This window comes from Gopherus flavomarginatus, chromosome 14 (assembly GCF_025201925.1).
Source record: "Gopherus flavomarginatus isolate rGopFla2 chromosome 14, rGopFla2.mat.asm, whole genome shotgun sequence".
In the NCBI taxonomy this organism is placed as follows: domain Eukaryota; kingdom Metazoa; phylum Chordata; order Testudines; family Testudinidae; genus Gopherus; species Gopherus flavomarginatus.
Window position 1 is genome coordinate 31001916 of NC_066630.1, and position 20617 is coordinate 31022532.

The 20617-nt window shown below is 40.3% G+C and overlaps 1 protein-coding gene across 3 annotated transcripts in view; it reads left to right on the top strand.

The window, feature by feature from the left end:
• Window positions 1-11119, top strand: part of FTO (FTO alpha-ketoglutarate dependent dioxygenase) — a 342599-nt gene extending 331480 nt beyond the window's left edge. The window contains exons 9-10 of one of the 3 annotated variants that reach the window (XR_007769286.1): window positions 3411-3542; window positions 10863-10951. Coding sequence is in view for 2 of the 3 variants with exons in the window: in XM_050922553.1 (XP_050778510.1) it covers window positions 10863-11004 (142 nt within the window). In the remaining variant the exon portion in view is untranslated. Of the gene's footprint in view, window positions 1-3410; window positions 3543-10862 lie in introns of all 3 variants that reach the window. The other 2 variants (XM_050922553.1, XM_050922554.1) reach the window with 2 other exon arrangements.
• Window positions 11120-20617: the final 9498 nt, after the last annotated feature.

The window sequence follows — 20617 nt, forward strand, 5'->3', positions numbered from 1 at the left end:
AAACTGTAGGTTAGATTGGATTAAACATCGTGTTTCTGCAAATGCTGTGCTGTTTATGAAGTGTTGCTCTGGGGGATTTGTATCCCCCTGTAGTATAGTGGTCATATTTGTTGATAAAATAACCGGACAAACATGGCACACACACTACCCTTATGCGGGCATTCCTATGCGGGGAACAGGGACCATGGGGAGTTTCTCTGTGCTTGTTCCTAGTCCTCTCAGGGGGACTAATTTGTTCCCAAACTGAACTGGCAGGAGACTTGCCCACTAACCACACAGACGTCATAAGATCCATTCAGATCTCAGGACATAGAGAGGAAGCAGGACTGCCTCTGTGGAAGCCAAGTGTCTCTGCACTGGTCCATTGGCTATCTGGTCTCCTATGGGTATCATGACTCCATGCAGTCTCCAGTGTCACTACTCCAGGATCCTCCACCCTCCATCCTATTTGGGACTATGGGGTTGGCAGACGTGATCTAATCTGATCAGAGGGAACTGTTTGATCGATTTCTGCTTGGAAATTCATTAACGGAGCCAACCATACTGTTTCTTTGTCTTCTTTCTTCCTCCAGCCCATTCACCTAAAGCTGCAAAGTCCATACACCAGGAAGCGACTTTCCACTTGGCTGGGGTTGAGAGAAAGATATGAGATGGGGAAAAGGGGCTTTTCAGTCTCATTTTACTCTCTCCACTTCAGAGGTTAGCCTGCAGTCCGCTCTTTGCTCTTTTCTGAAGTTACAGCCAGTTAAGTATGTTAGCAAGTGAGAAAAGAAGTGAAGTATGTTTGCACAGGGTTATTTAACACTGCTATTGAAAAACTTGGATGTCAGTTCTGTTTTCACTGCAATAATTACATATGTGATATTTTTTTTAAATTACAAGTTTTCCATAATTTTTTTTAAAATGTGGGAGCCTAATTGTTGATGCCCATGGCTAAACTCTCTATCTTTGTTGTGTGAGTTCATCAACATGGGATTTTGAATGTATACTTTTATCTCTTTGGTTGTTATAATTTCATACATTTGGAGGAGATTAACTTCTTATTTGTCTAATTTTTCTCTGCATGATATTCTAGAACAAAGACAGGGAGAAATAAATTTTGAATTTAATTTTCTATATAAAATGTAAGAAACCTTGAAAGATGTATTACGTTACCTGGGCCTTGATTAGTACAGTACAGCTCCACAGTCGGGTTATTAAATACGGGTGGTGATGACAATAGCAGACTTACGGAGATTAAAGCCCATACAAGCTTTCTCCAAAAGGTTACATAAAAACTCATCTAAAAATTCTAATCTTAACAGTATTAAAATTACTGTTATTACTCCTATATCCGATAGCCTTTGAATTTATTTTATTTGATTAATCTCCGTCCTACGTGAGCGCCTTTGCATATACATATGTGAATTCCTTTTAACATACATTGATATATGTGCATGAAAATATTGATTCTACTTAGTTCCACCAAGTGGATATAGTTTTAGGGCTGTGAACATTCTTTATGTGAAGAGAAAAGACAGGTACTACTTGTGTATGCCTTGCTATTTCCATCAGTGTGACATTCTGTAAAGCCCAGTAGTTGGACTCAAGCTTACCGTCCAGTTCTCAGGTGAGCAGATGGAGGGTGGGGGAGAAATATTAAGCTTGCAGTTTGGGTAATAATAGAAGCACTGACATTTTAATGCTCATGCAGCTGTCACTTAAACCTCTTTATTGTCAAATTCATTTGTCTCACCCCTGCCTCTGTGTAGAACAGCAAAATACTCTAGGCAGGACAATGTTAAAAACTGGATTCTTATTCGGATTTACTTTGCAAAACCACATACAGTGGTAATGCAGGTTGATTTCAGGTCATCATGCTTGGGTCACGAGTGATTCCCCAGGATGCTGCATCAGAGCCCTCATTACCAGTGGAAAGAATGCCTGCAGGAAGCTCAGAGTTTTTTGTGAGCAGGACTACAAGCTTCTGTAATGTAGTAAGAGTCAAATTCACCAGTGGCACATTTGGTTACAGCTTTTTTGAGTCAGAGTTTGGGGTGGATGTTTTACCACCCCTGCGGTTATCTGTGGAAGGATCATATGTAGTCTTTCATTTTTTCTTGGATTATAAACTCTTAACTGGAAAGCTCTCAATCCAACCCTAACTCTGGCATTCTTGCTCCCAATTCCTCACCTGGGAACAAATTCATTTTCTCAGTTGTCTCTTCCCTCTATAAATGAATAGCAGTTGCTCCTGCTCTGAGCTATTACTCACTGTTGGGCACACTCTAACTACAGCATATAAAAGAGCATCAGCACAGGCTGAATGTAAGTGGGCCAGACCACTATGGAACACATTAGGACCAGATTTTCAGAAGATCTCAGCACTCTTCAGTTTCCATCTTGCCACTTCAGTTTAGGACCTGACTGGGAGCTGAGTGCTTTTGAAAATCTGGCCCTTAAAGTCAATCAGACTAAATTTTGCATTTTGTTTGAGGGTTTGTTTTTTTTAAGTTTTAGTTTGCACTGTCAGGTAAGAGCCAACCTCAAAGAAAATGTCTCCACCACAGATTGATCACCTTTCTCTTCTCTAGAGAGCGTGGTGTGAGTGCAATTTCTGCACTAGTAAAATGCTAAGAAAATTGGTAATGTGGGTTCAGAATGAGCCTCAAAATTCCAGTTCTGAAAAAAATGGAATTTAAATGTATCATCCCAGGACATCCTATTGTTATTTCTGAAGGAATAAATAGCATCCAGCCATATGCTTCTTTTTTCCTGATTACATTTCTCTAAACTCCTTCTAACTCAATACATTTCCATTATGTCACTGTTTTTCAGCAAGCAGCAGTTTGATAGGGCACTCAGTGTGAATCTCTTACTCAGAATCTTGTAACCAATGTGTATAGGGTTGGCCTGCCAGTATTTTACAGAGATAACTATAGTGATCAGGAAGTAATTCTTTCCTCCTTGAAAGCACAAGCAGCATCAAGGGAGATGAACTCACACCCCAGTTCCAAGCACCCTGAACTTTGCTGAAGTTCTGATTTATAGCTAGACGTTGTGCCTACTCCTTTCTCTAAAACATGCTGAACCAGATGCCTAGAATTGAACCTTAACCCTGAACTTAGGGAAGTTCAGTTCCAGTTCCAAATGTAAGCCTTGCTGCTAAGGCCAATCTCCAACTAAAAGGTCTTCCTGACAGAGCATAGTAGTAATTTCACTCTGATACATTGCCTCAGATTGAAACTCTCTGAGAGAAAATGCATAGTTAATGCAATGGCTACAGTACATTTTTCTTCCGATGGTAGAGTCACCGTTTTTTCAAACGTGTTTATTTTCATTGTTGTTCTCCGAGGACAGTAAGTCCATTCTACTGAACAGCAAGGAAAGTTACTTTAGACCTCTGAAATTGTATACCTTTTGTTTCACAGATTTCTACAGCTCTATGCCACAGAGCTATGGAATTCAACACTGCGTTCCCTAAAGCTTATAATTGGGCTGCCTCAGACATGATACATATAATCTCCAAGCCATTTGACCCCTATATTGTTATGTGCGGTCAGGTAGGATCAATGCAAGTTTCGGGTGACCCTATCATGTGACTGAGATCAGAGGTCAGCAACTCCTAACTGTTCAGCTGTCAGGGTAGCCCTTTCATCACCATTGTTATGTAACTGACATGCTGACAAATAGACCTGGGTATAAAATTGTTCTCAGCATTCTACCTGATGGCCTTAAACCTTAATTGGTGGCTGTAAATTTTCACATGTTAACAGCTACTGTGACCAGACAAGTGCCTGGAGCGAAGGGAAGGATAAAATTAGGCCTATCATAATTTGTTAAAATGTTAATGTCATAATGGACACCCACCTGGTTAAGTGGATAAATGCTTTCTCTTTACAAAGCTTTCCCTAACCCCACTGTATCATGTCAGGCATTTTTATCCTCACACCTTTCGATTTACCATGAAAATATAGTACAAGATCATTTATTTTAATGGCAGATGTTACAGTTTTGATACTTTCTAAGGAATTTATCCCACTCCGCCATCTATGATCAAAGATGAAGGACATTGTCCATTGTCCAAGCTAATTCTTTACTTAAAAGCCATCCTTTTCATGTTCTTTACCAAGCAGATCAGTCTGTTTAGCAAATCAGATTTAGTTTTCTTTCTATGACATTTTAAAATAAAAATGATAAAAGATTGCATGTTGTGATTGCAAGTGACTTCAGCTGATTTACTTAGATGAGATGCAAGGCCAAAGAACTGATCACTGTCAGACATTTAAAAAGTCTGGATTTTTTTAAGGAATGTAAATTTCAGTGACCTGGCCAAATTTCAGCTTGGATAATTACATCTAGTTTATAGTAGTCTCTCTGCAGCTTCCATTGGATATGACATTTTTCTTGTTACCTTGGGCCATTGTTAGGGTTGCTGTTTGCTGGTAAACATTTAGGGTGAAATCATGGGCCTGTTGAAGTCAATGGGAGTTTTGCCATTGACTTCAATAGGGCCAGGATTTCAACTCTGATGCTTACCACCCCAGAAATAGCTGCATTATACTGGCAAGAGAGGCATTTTGTGTGCGTGTAATTATTGATGTTTACTCACCTGAGTAATCTGTACTCACATTACTATTCTCATATTTTTCTATAGGGTTGAGCACATAAATATATATAACTCGAGAGAAATGCATTCTCTGGTAAAATGCTAAAATAGCTAAGGATGTGGGTTCAGAATGAACTAGAATAATCTTAAAAGTCAGTGGAACTATTCATCTGTCATAATTACTCAGGAGAGGAAAGATTTGAAGGCTCAGGACCTAGGCCACAATCCTGCAAGGGGAACTGTGTATATAGATGCCTATACTTGTGCAGAGTCCTGTTGAACTCAGTTGAACTCTGTGCTGGCTCAGTTGTTCAGCCATGCAGACCTCTTTGCATGGGCAGGACCCAACTTGGTAAGATCTCTGTGAATCTTCATGCTGTCTAAAGAGAACATTATTATTCAGAACAGTGTACATGTTAGAAATGTTAAATCATTTTAATCAAGGTTGATGCATGCACATGTCTTATTGGGGAATTATTCAGTATAACAACCCATTTCTTTGCAAATCTCTAATGATTCTACTGACATACAAATATTGCATATGAATGCTATATTTTCATCTAGGCATCTACCCAGCCTCCACTTGTGCATGTGAAAAACTTCCTAAGGATGTACGTTCACTTCTGCTTTAAAAATTCTAACACCTTTGCGCACACGGTGTTGAAATTTGCATCCTGAAAACTGAATAGAATAATTGGAATTCAAGTGTGCAAATTCAATTACTTTAAAAGTTCTAAAACCTGCTCATGTGCAAGTGCATACACAGCTGTGGATACCTGCGGACTATGGCCAAATGTACATGGCTATGCAGTTTGGCATGTGCACAAGTGAATGCCATGAGCTGAAAATCAGCCCTGTATACACATTGTCAGCTGGCTTTATTCAACTAGTATAGCACTTAAGCATGTGGCTCAGGCCCTCAGAGTCTGATGTTCTAAGGTGCTGAGCACCTGCAGCTCTTATTGAATTCAAAAACAGGCCCTTGCAGTTTGGTGTCCTTTTGCTTGGAAACGGTCTTATTGACCTTTTACCTGTGCCACTGTTTTATAGAAGCACAGTTCTATGAGATAGGTATATCTCCATGTTTTGTTTTGTTTTATGTTTTTATTAGACAATATCTTTAGCCCAGTGTGTCACCGACAGAGCACGCTGTGGTGTCCAATATTTTCCATTTCTATGTGTGTTAAAGGGGTGGCTTTAGTGTTTCTAGAGAAAGCAATAGAGATAATAACTAATAATAGGGCTTTCAATCTGTGCATCTTAAAGCACTTTTCAGCATTAAGGATCCAGGTATAACTGCAATTCTCTGGAGTGTTTAAGTGAATACTTACTGCTCTGGCAATGATGGATGGGGGTGGGGGTATTAGCTCCCATATAAAGCATAATGCCTCCAGGGATGTAGTACGTGTCCCCCTCAATTATCCCCTTTTGCACTTATTGGTACGTAGTGGGGACAAGGCCATCACCTTGCCCCCCGTTTTGCCACACCAACCCTTATCTGGTCCCCACCACTGTTTGCACTCTTGAGCAAAGTCAACCAAATTAGAGCTACCTCCTGTGGGCTGGGAGGCAGGGAATAGACTCACTGTGCCCTCTCCCCATTCTAGTTACCCTGTGCAGGGTGAACCACTCTTAAGTGCCTACACTTCTGTGGGGTAGATAAACGTGTTACTAGAAGCCAGGAGTCATATCTCACAATTCTGCAATTGCATTAATCACATACTTCCATAGCACCCACGTTTTTCTGCATGTGATCCTAGTCTGCATACTTGAACAGAAAAGTATTTGCTTGAAATAAGAGTATGTAAGAATATTGATACTTATTCCTTATTCGCTGCAAAACTTAGGGGAAAGAAAGAATACTGTTTTTAAAATCAATGGCTAGCACATTACTGTAAAATCTATCGATTAAAAACACAAAGTATAATGTTAGTCATTTAGTCAGTGGAATGATGCAATACTGAAATAAATTTATCCTTTGACTTTTGCATTAACCTTTTATTGACTGCTTGCATACCCATAATTAACACACACTTTAGCTAAAGTGGTTAATTTTAGCATCATGATCAGTGTCCTCTAATGTAGCTGACATCCTGATCGTCAAAATGTAAGTGCAACCCTAACGATGATAACTAGGGAAATATCTGTTTTAGTGAATTTGTACTTGCCCATAGTGAGATTAGCCACCATCTTGGTGAAACAAACACTCTTATAAAAATTGTATATTATTGTTTAATTGAATTGTTATGAAAGGAAAATTAGTTGGTAATATTAATAAGCAAAAGAGATTTCCTATTGTATGCCCATAGCCAGGATCAAAACTAGTTGAATATGGTGGGAGAGAGGTAATGAGAATGTAGATCAGTGCACAGTGAATTGTAATCAACTGCTACTTCCAAATGGACATTGTAATTGAAACTGGGATGGTTTTGGTTGTATTGATGAGGGCCTGGGGAAGGTGAGGCTTTGGAAACGTGGACACCTTCCACACGTTTATAGGTACTAGTCATTTATATTTTAAAATGTCCCTCTTCCTCTTTGGTGGATTTTTATTACCAATGGGCTGGAGGGCCACTTTGGCGCTAAGCTGATGTGTTGGAAATATGCTGCAGCTGTTGGTCAGTCAGCCTTCTGTGAGCAGGATATGAAAGAATCCAAGGTTCAGTAGCTCTGCCTGATCTAGATAAAAGAGGGCTTTTTCTGCACCAGCATGTACCTATATAGTCCTCATCCCCACCACCCTATCTCTTCCAGTCACCTGGGGGGGAGGGGCAGGATGAATCCGTATCCCAAGGCTGACCTGGTCTGCCACTGCAGTTAAAAGCACCTCCTTGGCTCTCTAGCCCTTAAAGGGGCACACACCTTTTTGAACAAGCCAGATAACAGCCCCCTCCCCTGTCGCTTAATGTGCAGTGAGGTCATTCAGCAGGGATTGCCTAGTTCAGCGTCTCACTCATCCTATCTATAAACCCATGACATTCCCAGCCTGCTCCATTCAATACATATTGTTCCAACTTACTCTCTTTTGAGGGGTTGACCTTTTTTGGTTACTCAAATTTCAACCACCAAATATAATCCTCAGCCTAAGCTTTTTACTCCTCACCATGTTTGGGTGTTCCTAGGGTTTCCCTAACAGCACCTCCTTTGTTGTAGATCCTAACTCCTCCTGCCTCTGGGAGGAGACATTTTTATATCCTGTGAGGAGTTAATGTGGCTTAGCAGTAATTCCGCTATATATTTTTATGAGAGGTTCAATGCCTTTGGATACCTGTGCCCCTATGCAGGTTGCTCAGGTCTGTCACTCTGTTACAGTATCAAAGATCAGACCTGGGACAGTACCCTTTACAATTGTGGGGAAATGTATTAAAGTTAGGACTAAAAATATTACTACCAAAAGGCTACTGACTCCTTTTCACATCAAAAAGGGGGTACATAATCAGATGGCCTACTTCAGTGTTGTGGATGCTACTTCATGTGATAACAGCATCACCCAAGTTGTTTATGGTATAATGAGTGCTGCCAGGCACAGCATCATCTTTAGCAGTGATTTCGAAGGACCTAATCCTGCCACCTTTTTACTTGTGTAATTCCCATATAAGTCAGTGGGGCCTGTACCAGGGCCAAAAACCCTGGCTGAAAATAGGTGATATACATAATGTATATGTTTTATCATTCGCAACTTCTCTCACTAGAAAAGTGACATTAAAATAGGTGGACAGAACAGGTAGAAGAAGTGATCGGAGTGCACTCATCTGTGACTTTCAGAGGAGCCCCAGACTGGGTAGATATGGTGTGGAGGACATGGAAATGTTGGGATGCTGGCACTGGCCATGTCTCTCCCCTTCTTGGTTGCACTTCTGGCCTCAGACTTGTGAATCAGGAAGACTCTTGTGGATGGTCACTGACATCAATCCCTCATGTAGAATATAATATGGCTCAAGGTTCTCAAGTGCACGACTCTCATGTCATGAGACATGTGCTCAGCAAAGCATACCACGTGGGGAGGTGACCTCTCAGACTATCTCTGCTAGAGGAGCAATGGAGCAGCTTGCACTGCCACTCCTGGGCTGCCCAAATGACAGCAACTTTGGTAACTATTGGTAAATTTAAAGTGACCACTGATGCCCGAAATTCAAATGTGAGGAAAAAGTTGGTAGGAAATAAATTACATAGGGAGGCTCTGAAGGTTAAGAATATACACTATGGCTACACAGGCATTGAAAGGTGATGTGTGTTCCCTCCCAAAGAATTTAAAGTGATTGTTATTAATAAATTGACTTTTGCTAAAGCACATAATATGCCTGGCAATCTTTACTAGCAGAGCCTCTTGATGTGTCAGCTGTAATAATCTCTACACGGTTTAATTTATCCACTTTTAGATTGAAATGCTTACACTGGAATATCTTATACTACCCAGCAAATTGAGCATGTTATTTTGTGCCGAGACTGAAAATAAAGCAAGATTTTAAAAGCCTTACAGAGTTATGCTTTAATTAGTTTCAGCTTCTCTTGCATATTAATTTTCTCCTGTTCCTTTATATAATTTGGAAAATGTCTTCAGAACATGATGGCACAATCAGTTAAGTACCTCTCAGAACACATACACTAAATTGCATTTGCTCTAACAACTGTTATAAAGCAGCCTGCAAAACAAATCCTCTGTTGTTCTGTACAGTGCAGCTTATCAATGCAAACAGTTTAATATTTATGCTAAGAAGATTGTCACAAGTAGCTTCTGTTCCTTTAATTCTTGTTTTAAATAAATAATGAGAACATTTAAACACATTACTCTTCTCAGGGCCCTGAGGTCGGCTAATCTTATTATTTATGAAGTGATGTGCTACATAATAGTACTTAGTGCATGTTAACAGATGCTATTATCAGGGGCTGATGTGGAGAGCTGAAGATATATTGGAATGTTATGTGTTAATACTGTCCTTGTAGTGTAATGTACGATGGATTGAGTGCACAGGATGCCGCAATTAACCGCACACCAACATGGGTGTAAAGTTGAAGTATGTTTTCTCATGGGTATTACACTGCCATTAATAATTCCCAAGAGAAGAAGACATCTTTCATTTGGGAACATTCTCTTTCAGAAGTCCTCGAGAGGGGGCCAGGAAGTTATATTTGTTGATCTTGTTCATTTTGCAGAGCTGAAAGATACCTGAGTGGTATAAAGGCCCTTGAAAATAAATTGCATTTTATATTTTTTAAATAATTAAAGACTTCTATTTATATTTTGCATACAAAATATAATTTTGTATATTTCTTACTGGGGATAAAACAGTTAATTTCTGTCTATGTGATCTGATGTTTCTTGTAAATAAATGAATTAATCTCCTGTACATATGAAGTAATAGTACTTGGCACTTTTCATCATCATAATGCTTTACAGACATTAGTTAATTAATCAGCAAATGGTAAATAAAAAAAGTCACTGAATTGTTACAAATTTTCTAATGCAGTGCAAATAAGTGGCAGCCTGTATTACAAACTAATCTTAAGAGATGTGACTGTTGCTACTCATAAAACTTTCCTGTGCTGGGCTGCAATTTAGCTGCATATTATAATTAGAGTTCACTAGTATTGATGAATAATCCATTTAATAAAAAACACTGTAATGTAAAAGTTTTCTCTGGGGACTAACATACACTAACATCTTAATTTAATTTTATTGAAGTTTTGCCTACCTATCCATCAGTGGAAATTGTTATTAGTTTCCATTTGCATATATCTTTATACAATTTTCCCTTTTTACATTGTCTTTTTCAGAGCAAAGGAGGCTTATACACTTGTAAATCTCTAGAATCTACAAAGCCAGTCCTGCTTCTGTAATATTGTTTAATCTATCCCCCAACCTTAATGCAGTAAATTCAGTTTAATCTTTCTCAATAGTCTAGTAATACACTGAAAACCCACAAACATTTAAATCTGATAATAGTTTAATCACGTACTTTAAATCGTAATAATAGTTTAATCACTGTTTTAAATAACAGCTGAAATAATGAAAAAATAATTCACCATAAAAAGGTATGCAAACCGAATTTTCTCTGATTGGCTTTCTAAGAAATTCCTCTAGATAACGCAAAGCTTATAACAGAAAACACGGCCGCTTCTCTGTAAGTGAACAACCCATTTTGTCCACAGATTTGTTCTCTCTCTCACTCTTTGTTTGTTTATCTTAATGGATGAATATACCTTTCTGGGAGTTTGGTTTCTTGACATTCCTTCTCTTAAAAGTAATACTTCGTTCATCTTTTTTTTTTTTCAGATGCCAATGCCAACTTGCAATGAGTTTGCCAGAAGAGCAAAAGCCAAAGTGCCATCCCCTCTGGAAGGATGATGATCCCAGTATGCCTCTGCCATATGATCTTGAAGAAGTCATTGCTAACCTGCAAACTCTGCTTGAGTAGATGGAGCACTAGAAGATGTGCTCCCAGTTCAAAATGACCATTGCTCCACTTTTCATCCTTTTGAAAAAAATGTAGTCAAGATGGAATAAATCTCTTAAATTCTCTTGTCCTTAAATCATATGAGTTATTTTGTCTTCTCTGAATGCAGATATATGCTTTTTACCCTTTTTATGCCCTTCATAACTGGATTATGGTTCATAGCTACGGTTTTAGTGATTGCCACAAAAAAAGAGGACTAAGCATCAAAATATGAGATCTTAAAAGTAAGGTTGTTTGTGATCTGTTTTGAAATAATATTCCAGAAAAGCCAGCAGTTCCATGCTGGACTATACAGGACTATCCTGAATAAAAGAGTGCTAATTTTCTTTAATTTACATTGTATTCTAAATTAAACTGGTTTATTTCCTGAAGCCATATAACCAAAATGTGTAACATTCATTGCTTGACATTGCTACCAAGAAGGGCATTATTCTATTTAAAATCATAGTGAGGCCAACTCTACACTAGGTGCGCTTTGCCAGGATAGCTATACCAGTATACTGTACTGGGAAAACACTCCGACTGTAGACTCAGCTCATATGACATTGTTGGCATTACTGAAACTTCGTGGGAGAATACACACGACTGGAATGTTGGTGTGGATGGGTATAGTTTGCTCAGGAAGGATAGACAGGGGAAAAAGGGAGGAGGTGTTGCCTTATATATTAAAAATGTACACACTTGGACTGAGGTGGAGATGGACATAGGAGATGGAAGTGTTGAGAGTCTCTGGGTTAAGCTAAAAGGGGTAAAAAACATGGGTGATGTCGTGCTGGGAGTCTACTACAGGCCACCTAATCAGGTGGAAGAGGTGGATGAGGCTTTTTTCAAACAACTAACAAAATCATCCAAAGCCCAAGATTTGGTGGTGATGGGGGACTTCAACTATCCAGATATATGTTGGGAAAATAACACCGCGGGGCACAGACTATCCAATAAGTTCCTGGACTGCATTGCAGACAACTTTTTATTTCAGAAAGTTGAAAAAGCTACTAGGGGGGAAGCTGTTCTAGACTTGATTTTAACAAATAGGGAGGAACTTGTTGAGAATTTGAAAGCAGAAGGAAGCTTGGGTGAAAGTGATCATGAAATCATAGAGTTTGCAATTCTAAGGAACAGTAGAAGGGAGTACAGCAGAATAGAGACAATGGATTTCAGGAAGGCGGATTTTGGTAAGCTCAGAGAGCTGATAGGTAAGGTCCCATGGGAATCAAGACTGAGGGGAAAAACAACTGAGGAGAGTTGGCAGTTTTTCAAAGGGACGCTATTAAGGGCCCAAAAGCAAGCTATTCCGATGGTTAGGAAAGATAGAAAATGTGGCAAAAGACCACCTTAGCTTAACCATGAGATCTTGCGTGACCTACAAAATAAAAAGGCGTCGTATAAAAAATGGAAACTAGGTCAGATTACAAAGGATGAATATAGGCAAATAACACAGGAATGCAGAGGCAAGATTAGAAAGGCAAAGGCACAGAATGAACTCAAACTAGCTATGGGAATAAAGGGAAACAAGAAGACTTTTTATCAATACATTAGAAGCAAGAGGAAGACCAAGGACAGGGTAGGCCCACTGCTCAGTGAGGAGGGGGAAACAGTAACGGGAGACTTGGAAATGGCAGAGATGCTTAATGACTTCTTTGTTTCGGTCTTCACTGAGAAGTCTGAAAGAACGTCTAATATAGTGAATGCTTACGGGAAGAGGGTAGGTTTAAAAGATAAAATAAAAGAAGAGCAAGTAAAAAATCACTTAGAAAAGTTAGATGCCTGCAAGTCACCAGGGCCTGATGAAATGCATCCTAGAATACTCAAGGAGTTAATAGAGGAGGTATCTGAGCCTCTAGCTATTATCTTTGGGAAATCATGGGAGACGGGGGAGATTCCAGAAGACTGGAAGGGGGCAAATATAGTGCCCATCTATAAAAAGGGAAATAAAAACAACCCAGGAAACTACAGACCAGTTAGTTTAACTTCTGTGCCAGGGAAGATAATGGAGCAGGTAATCAAAGAAATCCTCTGCAAACACTTGAAGGTGGTAAGGTGATAGGGAATAGCCAGCATGGATTTGTAAAGAACAAATCGTGTCAAACTAATCTGATAGCGTTCTTTGATAGGATAACGAGCCTTGTGGATAAGGGAGAAGCGGTGGATGTGATATACCTAGACTTTAGTAAGGCATTTGATACGGTCTCGCATGTTATTCTTATAGATAAACTAGGAAAGTACAATTTAGATGGGGCTACTATAAGGTGGGTGCATAAGTGGCTGGATAACCGTACTCAGAGAGTAGTTGTTAATGGCTCCCAATCCTGCTGGAAAGGTATAACAAGTGGGGTTCCGCAGGGGTCTGTTTTGGGACCGGTTCTGTTCAATATCTTCATCAACGATTTAGATGTTGGCATAGAAAGTACGCTTATTAAGTTTGCGGACGATACCAAACTGGGAGGGATTGCAACTGCTTTGGAGGACAGGGTCAAAATTCAAAATGATCTCGACAAATTGGAGAAATGGTCTGAGGTAAACAGGATGAAGTTCAATAAAGATAAATGCAAAGTGCTCCACTTAGGAAGGAACAATCAGTTTCACACATACAGAATGGGAAGAGACTGTCTAGGAAGGAGTATGGCAGAAAGAGTTCTAGGGGTCATAGTAGACCACAAGCGTAATATGAGTCAACAGTGTGATACTGTTGCAAAAAAAGCAAACGTGATTCTGGGATGCATTAACAGGTGTGTTGTAAACAAGACACGAGAAGTCATTCTTCCACTTTACTCTGCGATGGTCAGGCCTCAGCTGGAGTATTGTGTCCAGTTCTGGGCACCGCATTTCAAGAAAGATGTGGAGAAATTGGAGAGGGTCCAGAGAAGAGCAACAAGAATGATTAAAGGTCTTGAGAACATGACCTATGAAGGAAGGCTGAAACAACTGGGTTTGTTTAGTTTGGAGAAGAGAAGACTGAGAGGGGACATGATAGCAGTTTTCAGGTATCTAAAAGGGTGTCATCAGGAGGAGGGAGAAAACTTGTTCACCTTAGCCTCCAATGATAGAACCAGAAGCAATGGGCTTAAAGTGCAGCAAGGGAGATTTAGGATGGACATTAGGAAAAAGTTCCTAACTGTCAGGGTAGTTAAACACTGGAATAGATTGCCTAGGGAAGTTGTGGAATCTCCATCTCTGGAGATATTTAAGAGTAGGTTAGATAAATGTCTATTAGGGATGGTCTAGACAATATTTGGTCCTGCCATGAGGGCAGGGGACTGGACTCGATGACCTCAAGGTCCCTTCCAGTCCTTGAGTCTATGAGTCCTTGCCAGTATAGCTTATTCCAAGTCAAAATAATTATACCAACAGAAGCACTGTTTTGCAGTATAACTGCATCTACATTAGGAACTTTTGCCAGCGCAGGTATGTCAGTCAGGAATCACATCTCTTCACATTCTGGCCAATATAGCTATGCCGGCAAAAGTTTGTAGTGTAGACTGCCCTGAGTATATGGTATATTCACTACATTTCTGGGACTGTTCCTCTGGCCATTAGCCACCCTTAAAAAAAGGTAAGACACCCTTAAAGAAGTAGCTATTGTACTTAAATTAGATTTGATTGGATCAGGATCTTGATCCTGGTATGCACCATTTAACTGATATCTCCTGTGTCAGTTTTCTTAGGACTTGAAAAGAGTGCTATTTCATGAGCGCAGCTGTTTTTCTGCTCTAGTTAAGGCTTGGCTGTACCATTGGGCGAACTGCATACATTTGGATTAGTGCAGCCCTGCACAACATGCGGCCCGCGGAGGCTCACTGTGCGGCCTGCGACGGGGAATCAAACGGCTCTGGGCTGCCCGCAGCGGCTGGGAGCCCAGAGCCCTTTAAATCCCAGCCGAAGCTGGGATTCATAAGGCTCTGGGCTGCCAGCAGCTGCGGGGAGCCCAGAGCCCTTTAAATCCCAGCTGTGGCGGGGATTCATAGGGCTCTGGGCTGCCAGCAGCAGCAAGGAACCCAGAGCCCTTTAAATCCCAGCCGTGGCAAGGATTCAAAAGGCTCTGAGCTGCCTGCAGTGGCGGGGAGCCCAGAGCCCTTTAAATCCCAGCCACGGCTGGGATTCATAGGGCTCTGGGCTGCCAGCAGCCGTGGGGAGCCCACAGCCCTTTAAATCCCAGCCGCTGCAGGGATTCAAAAGGCTCTGAGCTGCCCGCAGCGGCGTGGAGACCAGAGCTCTTTAAATCTCAGCTGCAGCCGGGATTCAAAAGGCTCTCAGCTGCCTGCAGCGGCGGGGAGCCCAGAGCCCTTTAAATTTCAGCCGCGGCCGGGAATCAAAGGCCTCTGAGATGCCTGCAACGGCGAGCCCAGAGCCCTTTGAATCCCAGCTGCGGCTGGGAATCAAAGGGCTCTGGGCTGCCCGCAGAGATTCCCAGCTGCGGCTGACATTTAAAGGGCTCAGGGCTCCCTGGCGGCTGCAGACAGCCCAGAGCCCTTTGAATCCCAGCTGCAGCTCCAAAGGATGGGCTGGGGCTGGGATTTAAAGGGCTCAGGCTCCCCTCAGCAGCAGGAGCTCTGGGCCCTTTAAATCCCTGCCCCAGCCCCGCAAAGCTCCGGTTTCCCCCAGCCACCAGAGCCCCGGGCCCTTTAATTTGTCCCTGACAGCTCCCAGCCACGTCTTCAGCTGGGAGCCCCTGATTGATTTAAAATCAAGTATTACCTCCCCACCCCCAACCTTCCTTTTTGGCCCACAGCTGCTTTGGTGGGGCGGTGCTGGGGAAGGAGGGTTTGTTTCTGCAGGGCTGGGCGGTGCTGGGGCGGGGTGTGTCCGTGGGCCGGGAGGTCCGGGGGGGGCATGTTTCCGTGGGGTTGGAGGGTTTCGGCCCTCAGCTGTTTTCTTTGGAGTAATGTGGCCCTCGCAGCTTTACGAGTTGTGCAGGCCTGGATTAGTGCCACACTAAATACTGGAAATCACTTAAAGATGAGCTAGTTGAAGTTGTGGGGATTCTGCTTCAGAAAAGGTGGTTTCTCATGCAGACAGATATTCCTTTGGAAAGGAGTTAACACAAGTTTTATTTTTGGAGGGGGGGCAAGGAGTTGTTTGTTTTTGCTGTTGCTACTTTGATTAATTTTTGTTTAATTAAGCACAGGTAGAAAGTATAGGAATTGCAGTGGTGAAATGAATTTCACCTCCATAATGAGAGAAGACACTTCAATGTTGTAGACTGCTGCTCAAGTGAAAGCATAACTATTAAAAAATATTGGCAAACAATAATTTACAGTAGTATTCTAAGGCCACTAATGTCTTCTCTTTTTTAGAAGACTGGTGGCAGCTTATAATAGAATTTTAAAAAATACATAAGTCTAAGGCCTTGCTTAGGCTGGGGATTGAAGCCAAAGTACTAGCTGCATCAGTCCAAGCCTCTAGTGCAGGCAGATACAACAGTTCTGTGCCACAGTTTGCAATGGTGCAGGTATAAATCCATGAAAATCTAGGAGTCTGCACTGGTGCAGCTACCTGGTGCCTGTAACTGGGGGACATTCCCAGTACAGAGAAGGCCTAAGGTTCACTAGCAAGATATCAAGACTCAGACACCTAATGGTGGCTCAGATAGGATTAAATGCTCTGTTTCTGCTTCCAATTTCACTTATGCCATTGTAAATGCTACTAATTCCATTGAACTCATTGGAGTTACAGCACTGCCCTCCATTTTCCCAGGGCTCATGATGGGCAACCATGAATTAGCAAAGCTGATTGGAACTGTCCAGAGCACATTGTAGCACTCAGAAAACACAGTTCCAGATAAATAATCAGACAAGAAAAAGGAGCACTCAGTACACTTGTTGCCTTGGTCAAGATACTACTAGACATTAATAAGAAAATGGTTTAGAAAATTGCTTTATTTCATTTGAATAATTATGACTGAGGTCCTCTTGCAATGATCCTCTAGCACATCCATTAACATTGCAGCATTAGGTAACTTATTACCATTTTGGATGCACTACGAAACATTCTTAACATAGGCCTCTAATGGATGTTCTATGTATAGCAATTGTTTACTGACTCTAGATACATGAGGACCGAGGTCAGACTGTTTCAGGGAAAAGCATAAATTAGCTTTCAACGGTGGATTCAGTGATTCTTTTCAAATGGTGAAGTTCATGGCTGTGCTTACATTTACTTTTCATCAGCCCTGAAAGAACTGAGGTAAAATAGTTCCCTTGCATGTGTGTGTCAGGCTAAATGGATTACAGAAGATACAGATCTGTTTGCCTGTCTGCACTTGCCTTTAGACAATATTCATCAATTTTACAAAAGCTACTGACTAAACATGGAACCAATACAAATGCAACGCTCCAGGCAGGGGCTTTTTATTAAAAAAAATTGATACACAGTTAGTTTTATACTGATAGAAGGAAAATTTTGGCAGAGAGCCAATACATATATGTTAGACATAGTACACACCCCTATAACAGGCATTGTGCACATGACATAAAAGTGTTGGGAAGTTATCTTAACTGACTGTATTATTCTCTGCCCACAGTTTTGTTCCCTCATGTCAGTTGTCCCACAACACTCTGCAAAGCTGAACTCAGCTTTGGCATCAGACAGTCAATTATTCTCTGTCTTAGTATAGGTACCTTCATGGGCAAGTAGTTTAGAATATAATACCGAAAACAGAAGTAAGGGAAGGTATAGAACAACAAGGTAAGGAACTGGTGGGTTGGACCTCATGTGATGTATAAAATACTTTCTACCTGGAAAGCACCATTCTATGAATACAGGTGGTTTTGGGGACATATTTTGGGGAGCACATCGTCAGTGTCAGGTGATTTGAATATGCTGTGGAACCTGCTTCCCAGAAGGATTGGCAATGTATTAACTCTTTCTTTCCTGCATCATAATGTTTTGTCTATAGTCAATAACTTGGCTGAGCATGGTTATTTGGTCTCTTGAACATTTTTCATAAGGAACCACAAGTGTAGTCAAAATCCATTGGCTATGCATTTTAATCAATATTGCATCACTAGTTAGGGATGAAAGACGATGGCCAATTTTAAGGTGGTCAATAGAAAACTACAGGCGGTATACCATATATATCAGAAATTATTTCATAATGCTTTATTCACATTATGGCATATGAAACTATTTCATCCTGCAGGTTCTTCCTCTCTTTAAAAGTTAAAGTAAATACAAAACATTAACACTAATATAGTGGATTTTAAAGTTGCCATTCTTACGCGCTGAGCTTTACAAGAGAGTGAGAATGTCTAAAATGTAAATAAGAATGCTATGAATAATTACCAAAAGGAAAATCTCAAGGATGTGTAGCCTGCCACATAACTATCCAGATCAGTTCTCTTTATTATGATAATGAAATAGTGGATATTTTAATTGGTAATGAACTGGTTTTTCTTAGCAAGATGACCTTTCAGATCATGCAAGATCACTGCAATGCTATAGGACAGATTTGGGGATTCAAGAGCCATAATAAAAACAAAAAAGGCAAGAAAAGAATCCACCACAAACAATGCAAATGGATGAGGCTATGAAACGAACAATGGGCATAATTCTCCTCTCAGATATGCTGGTGTAATGCCATTGACCTGGCACAATGCAATGGAAAGTCTGCCACTGAAACTGAGATTTACATACCCATTCTTCTTCTCAGAATAAGCCAGCACATTTCAGGCCATTCATTAAATATGAGAAAATAATGCATACATTTGCAGAGGCTGCATTTGTTAAGGCTACAGAAATACCTGATTAGCTTGTTACATCAAAGTGCCAGCAGTTTGATATGGAGGAGAGCAGTTCACATGTGACCTGAAGTCCTACCAAATATAAATTGCATCATCTAAGATTTATCTCTCATTGGCATGGAGACACCACTCATCTTTCATATCACATAAAGACAAAATTTTGTCCTGACTTACAGCTTATGAGACCCCATTGATTTCTTTATGATTGTATGTGGCACGAGTCAGAATTTTGCCCTCAAATTAGCTCTTTTTCTCATATCGTCAAATACTTGCCTCCATGCCAACAATCTTGGTCTGATTAGTCCACTTGATTACAGAATGAAGGAATAAAGTCAGGTGTATAGTATTCCAATTATCCTTTATTTCACTGGTTCTGTGAACAGGTTAGACAGAGTTATTCCAATGAAAATGTGAACAATTTACTTTTGTTTATCATTAACATTCAGTTTTTTAAAATCAAACCAGAGTTTGGTAGGCAGTGCTTTTCATACATCCCTTGATCAATGGAACAATCTGTCAGAAGCCATTAAAGCCTCCATTAGCTCGAATGGATTCAAAGCTAAACTATCTGATCATTTAAAGGGCTGCAATGATTGTTTTTAATATACTATACATTGATTTCTCTCTGTGAGTAATAACATAACTTTGAAATTAAATGTGTATGACTAAGACTCCATTTGCTATCTCCAGTGTGCCCTATGAAACTTGGTTTCACTTTGAGAATAAATTTCTATGTAAATTTTTTAATGAGATGCAGACCCTTGTACATTTCCAAAGATTTTTCCTCAAATTTATCCCATTTGATTGTATCCATTAAGCATATGTGGAATAGGAAAAAATAGTTTTGTCAGGGACCTCTGCTCAAGAGTTTCAGTGAAAATGTGAATGACTAATAATACTAGCACATTAAGCATTTTTTTCATCTTCAGAACTCAGAATGCTTTACATGGAGAAACTCAGGCACACAAGTTAAAAGTGCCATTTTGATTTCAAATGTAACTCTGAGAAATGGCATGTCTATAGTTCTGTGGCTGTTGTCTCAACTATTTCCATGTTAAATGAGTTTAAAAGATGTTTTATTAGACTGCCCTCCCTCCAAAAATCACACTGGGATCTGAAAATGTAGCTGGGTGTTTTCCTTCTGATGCATCCTCACCTGTGATAGAGATTCTGCAGGTCACTTTAACCCTGGGTTAAACCTTTGTCTTCAGATAAAACCCGCTGTGACATGCATGCAGTCCCAATGCCTTCAATGGGTTGTGCCTGTACAACTCATTGGAATCAGTAAACTGTTCCACAGATAATATATAAGGAGGAATTTAGTCCAGCTCTGTCTCTTTCTCTCTCTTAGCCATGTTGACACTCTTCCATTTTATGGTGCATCATACAATATAGATACAATTGCCAGTAACTTGTCAGAAAAGATCCAGATATGGTCAGGATGGGTGTTGTTTGTCAAGATATACATGTACTGGCCTGAACCGTGTTGGAATGCTTTTGGTCTGGCTCCTCTTTTATAGTCTGTACTGCAGCACTGTATTGAAGGCACTACTTTTTTAATTCTACTTAATAACTTATTACCTAAACACTTATCAAAGCATTCTACACAGCTTTCATTGCTAGTATCTTTCCTCCTCTCCTATACCCCTTCCTGCACACTTGTTTCATTATTAAGTCTAATAACATTACTCCATAAGTCAAGATTACATAACATGAAAAATCTAAAATTTTGTATCAAAAAGAATTGTCTTAATGAAAAGATCATAAAGTGGTTGTCCCTAAAAAAAATCAGTCCTTTCCAATATTTACTACATAGTGGTATATTACATACTGCAACG